A 5,656-nucleotide genomic window follows, 5' to 3' on the forward strand; every position below is an offset into this window, starting at 1 on the left:
AGACAGACAGACAGACAGACAGACAGACAGACAGACAGACAGACAGACAGACAGAAGGGGGAATGGGGGGCAGGTTGGTCGACGCCGCTACTTATTCACAAAGTCAATACTGAAGTTAGACTAGGCAGTCATAGCGTCATGAGCTTGTCGAATGGAAGTATCGTACGGGTCTATTTTTTTCACCAATCAAACACTCGCTCCAAGTCACCACAAACAGTGCACAGACAGGCTGTCCCAAACAATACTATACTGTACGGTACGGTGAGCAAAATCTAAAACACAGTCGTACGTGTGCGTGTCAAAACAGGCTCAGGCTAAACATCAAACCGGTGCATGTCTTTCCGGTGCCTGGCGTAAACATCTTCCCGAGAAAAGTCTCTGTGGCACAGGTCACACTGATACCTGACTCCATTGACCTTTGCAAGATGGCGGCGTAAGCCTTTCATATCGCTGTACGAGTTGGAGCAATGGTGACAAGCGTAACGCTTGTCCTCCCTCGCGTGTGACGTGGACTCGCCCAGTCTGACGTCAGCAGAACCTGTGATGGAAGAAGGTCCCGGGGTTGACGGCTCAGGGCAACACATCAAATAGTGAACTTCCTCGAGGTGCGTTATCATAAGCGCCGCGCTAGTAAATGACAGGTCTGCCTCACAGATCCCGCAGTAAAAGACTCCAGCTGCGCCGTGCTGTGAGTGAGAGTGAGAGCAGCCCGAACCAGGCAAATCTATGGTGAGTAGATGGTCAGCGAGGCTCACGTAATCCCCGAACCCTTGGTGACAGAAGCCACATCGGAAGAGAAATGAGCTTGTGTCAGCAAAGGAAGCTCGATCACCCTGTAGATCAGCCTTTGAGTTTGAGCCCTTGAGATTATTGCTGTGTGGGTCAGCCCGAGTTGTCCGAGCGGGGTGTTCCCTCCGAAAGTGTCGCCTGAGTCCCATGTTTGTTACGCACTCTTTGGAGCACACGGGGCACGCAAACGATCGACGAGGTCTCCCCCTTGGACGACGCAGAGTCGCTGTGAATGGAAACAAAATATAATGGCTTGAATGACGTGCGCTGCGATATAGAGCAGTTCCTGGAAACGGCCTGACGTCATTTCCCACGTGAGCACAGATACCACAGTGAAATCGACCGACACAACAAATAGTCTGGGGTGGCCTGAAACTGGGAATGAAGAGCTGACTGTACAATAATTTTATTTTATACATAGTTTTAACAGCTCAACAACTGACACACACACACACACACAGAGGGGGGAGGGAGGGGGGGGGAGAGAGAGCGTGTATGTATGTGTGTAGGTAGGTAAGTAAATACATTGGTGTGTGTGTGTGTGTGTGTGTGTGTGCGTGCGTGTGTGTGTGCGTGCATGCGCGCCCACCTTTGTATGGATGTGCCCATTGACAAATCTACCAAACTTACATCGTTGAAGATGGAATTTTGTTATCAACATTAATTTCAAACGAAAACTGCCCATGTCTCAAAAAGAGAAATAGATAAACAAAGCGTGTAGACGAAGAAGAGATCAGATGAGTATGAAAGAACACGGACAATTAGTAGTACCCCAAACACCCATTCACAAAATCAAAAATATTATTAGCAAAATTGCGAAATGGTATTCTTTCACTGCGTCTCAGAACAGAGGGATTGTAGTGTTGTGCGAGCGTGCGTGTGTGCGAGCGAGCGAGCGAGAGAGGAGGAGGAGGAGGAGGAGGAGGAGAAGAAGAAGAAGAAGAAGCAGTCACCGGTTCCCGCAGGAGGTCAATAACACGTTATGTAATTAGTAATATAACTTTTGAGACAAAAAACTAGATTTTGTTGCTTTGTTTTTTTCACATTCAGGAATCAAGAAAAGCAAGAAAATTGTAAGCTTTGACCATAGCAACATTGAACTGTAATTTGATGATGTTGAAATGTGAATTTTTGATTGAGCTTTGGAATGGTGTTATAATCGACTTACGTGGATAGTTTGCGACAGCGACAAATGTTAATAGCAAGTAGCACCACAGCTATTTCTGGATTGACACGATAGAAGCAGTACATGTACTTGTGATAAACCCATAGCAGCCACTGTCGACAAAGCTAAGCCATTCAGGAGGCTGGCTGTTTCAACCCAGCCTGACACTAGTGCAAGGGTCCACCCGGGATGAATGGGGGGTATACATGCCATGCCAGGTATATAACATAATATATAGAAGGACGGAGACTTTCGACCCCTCCCCCCCTTTCCCCTTCATGGGAATCTTACATCCTTCGTGTAGCATGCTAAAAGCATACAGCTTAAGAATTTTAGATGCTACATGAAAACAACAACTTGCAGGTGGTGAGAAAAGACTTACATAATTGCCAGACTGGTCCTGGTCCTGGGTCACACCCTCAAATAGGACAGAAACTTTATGATACACCGTCGAGTGAACTGAATGGCACCGACTTGTTTACTCCTTGCCAGCCCAAGGGCCACAACACATCGTGTTATCTGATCTGTTAACCAAATCATTAACTCTTAGTCTAAGTATATGGCACGCCAGTTTAGCTGGCTCGTAGCATCAGTCAGTTGTTTAGTCATAACGAAAATCTACCAAAACTTAGTAAATTCATCTTATAAATCTAGGTCTAAAATATAATCAGACTGTACATTTGCTGATTGGATCATTCATTTTTTACCCATTTTGATTTTATAACATATATTTAAAACAGTTATAGGAGTGGGGTTATAAAGAAGTTTTTGACGCTGCAGATTTAGATGATAAAGACTCCTTTGTTTTATTTGTTATGGTAAGAGTTTTGCGACACTTGCAACACAACTATGTCACATAAGTATCGAAAATTAAAGGTGTTAGTGTTACAAGAGAGTAATAAACACCAAAACATGAGGCGGAGAGACAAGAACGACAGGTATTAGAATTTTAATATTTATAGGAAAGGAGGAGCAAACCACACCAAAGCACCCGCCAACCACCTGCAACTGGACTAAAATTGTGAATTACGATGTGGCATTTTCCAAGTCCTAAAGGTTACTTTTGTCGATGGACTTCCAATTTAACGTCCATACCCGAGTGGACTGAGCCAGGAGGGTGGGATGAAAAGTCGCCGATCAAACTAAGCTGAAGAACACTATTATTGGGTATCGTCGTAATAAAACCAGGGTCACCTCGGTATCTGAGTATGACACCAACTGAGCTAACAGAGAGCCTGAACTGTGTTTCTTTTCCCTTGTTTACAAGTTGCAACACCGATTCACACAAACTACAAAAGCTTGTCTTTTAATGATCGAAGAAAAATCATATCCAGAGAAAAATGCTAAAAGAAAGCATTGCCTTGCCCAAAGCAGTGGTCTTTGCTGAAGATTATGAAAAAAAAGGGGAGGGGGACAAAGTACTCCCCCCTCCCCCGCTCCGAAACTCAACACCAAAAATGCATCTTGCTGTGTACATGAAGATGGCAATGATTATTATAGCTATACAAGTTGATGTGCAAGTCCCACTTCACACAATTCACGTATTCACTTGATAGTCCTCTTTTTTTTTGTTTAGTGATTTAGTGTTAGTAAGAGTTTTACGGCATTTGCAACACAATAAGGTCATATAAGTGCAGAAGATTAGAGGTGCTACCAAGAGAGTAACAAACACAAAAAAGGAGGTGAGATAAGGCTGATAGTTGTTTGATAGGAAAGAAGGAGCAAACCACACCAGAGCACCCGCCAAACCACCCATCTCAATAGTCCAAACTCTTGTCAACACATAAAACAGAGTGTGCACTAGGGACCACAAATCACGCTCGCTAAAAACCTACAGTTTTATCTCCTCGTACACATGACGGTAAACATGATAGAGATCAGAATTGCCCTTTTCTGGGACACATAAAAAGTGCTGCTATTACCGCCAACCAGGACACTGTTTTATTTAGAATGGGAAAGGCACAGAAGTGAATAACAACTACGAAGAACATGCATCGTCACAGAAAAACACAGCCTCAGCTCGCTCCGTTGTTCTGTCCTTAGGAAAGGCACTTACACGAATTTCCTATTTGGCTCGATCCTTTCGGAGATGGACGTAAAAATGGGAGGTCCCGCCTCTAAAATAACTTAACAGTTAAACCTTTACCATTTCACAATTTCACAGAAAAACACTGAACACAAAAAGAGTGATAAATTGATAAATAATTCTAAAAATTTATTGATTGACATTAGAATATAAATCAAACTGAAGAACAAAACAGACTCGTGTATTTAAAAAGTACAAAGAGATTCTAAAAGAATAATATTAACGATACTCACAAGACACACATACAAGTTTTCTAAGTTCAATAAAACAGAAATACACAATATATTTCTGACTTTCAGCCAGGTCCGCTGCATTGCATGTGTTCCATTATCTCTTCCCTTTTCGGGATAGGAGGGGGGGGGGGGGGGGGGGTGTTGGGGGGGGGGGGGGGGGGGGGGGGGGGGGGGGGGGGGGGGGGGGGGGGGGGGGGGGGGGGGGGGGGGGGTCAGACAGATAAAACAGCTCCGGGGGTTGGTGGGGAGGAGAGAAAGAGAGTGATTGTATGTGTCTCCCCTTCTCTGCTCTCAGGGTAACCGTCCATCAGGGGAACTCAAATTACCCGGGCTACTGGAAGGAGAGTCTGGACGCATCAAGCATTTTTCACGAAAAAAAAAGTTCATCTATTTTTCTAAAGTACCCGGTACAATGGTCTTGATAGCAGCAGTTCAGAACATGAACAGTTCAGCAGAACATAGACTTGTAGAGAGAAAAAAGGGGTATTTGAGGAAAACGTGCGGACCGCACTAACACTAAACTTTGATGTCAAGTAATAGTAATACCGGTGCTCATTGGCAAGAAGATCGGTTCGGTCCGGTCCGGTTTGGTCGTCGGGGCTAACCAGATTTTCCTCTTTGGAAGGAGAAAAGCTATCATGGTGGCACAAACCGAACGAAACCGACGATAACCTTCAAGAACTAAGGCGTTTGTTTTCAAGGCCGCGAGTCGGACGACCAGTTAATATGAGGCAGGCGCCTATTTGGTCGCTTTTAAGCAGAAGGGGGCTGTCCCGAAAAATACTGATTTGAGAAAATCGAAGTTTAAGTTTTTGGACCCTTGTTCAGGTTCTTAAAAAGACAAGGAGAGTTTTCCCTATAGCCAAACAAATATACACACCAATGAAACCAAACTTCTCCTACAGGTAGGGCAATGTCCACTTTTGGGGTAGGTCAAGATTTCTGGAAACCCCCAAAATCTGCGACCATTTATAGTTAGTATTGAAGCTGCCAGAAACGTAACCGAACCGAACCAAACTGAACCTCCAATGGGCACCGCCTATAAGGACATCATGCTCCGGACCTCAACTGACCCGCGAGCCGCGAGCATAAATATAACATCGGCCGCACAATACATGAGCACTGAGCACCAATTCAAAATGAGGTATTTGTAAGTATAATCCCCAACAGCAAAAACACATTCGATACAACATTTCGATGTTCGAAAATCATATTGACGAAAACACTAATAAAATTACTATCAAGTAAGTATATAAAACAAAAGAGAAACCGGCAGAGAGAGAGCGAGACAGTGACAAAGAGAGAGAGGAGAGGGGAGGGAAAGAGTGAGAGGGAGAGTGAGGGTGTGTGTGTGTGTGTGTGTGTGTGTGTGTGTGTGTGTGT

The 5,656-nt window shown here is 44.4% G+C and overlaps 1 protein-coding gene across 1 annotated transcript in view; it reads right to left on the reverse strand.

The window, feature by feature from the left end:
* Positions 1 to 41: 41 nt before the first annotated feature.
* LOC101845228 (zinc finger Y-chromosomal protein 1) overlaps positions 42 to 5,656 on the reverse strand; it is a 74,470-nt gene continuing 68,855 nt past the window's right edge. Inside the window, exon 4 of the mRNA XM_005094796.3 lies at positions 42 to 1,015. Within this exon, the coding sequence (XP_005094853.1) occupies positions 315 to 1,015 (701 nt within the window). The 3' untranslated portion in view covers positions 42 to 314. The remainder of the gene's footprint in view (positions 1,016 to 5,656) is intronic.

This window comes from Aplysia californica, unplaced genomic scaffold, assembly GCF_000002075.1.
Source record: "Aplysia californica isolate F4 #8 unplaced genomic scaffold, AplCal3.0 scaffold00089, whole genome shotgun sequence".
NCBI lineage: Eukaryota > Metazoa > Mollusca > Gastropoda > Aplysiida > Aplysiidae > Aplysia > Aplysia californica.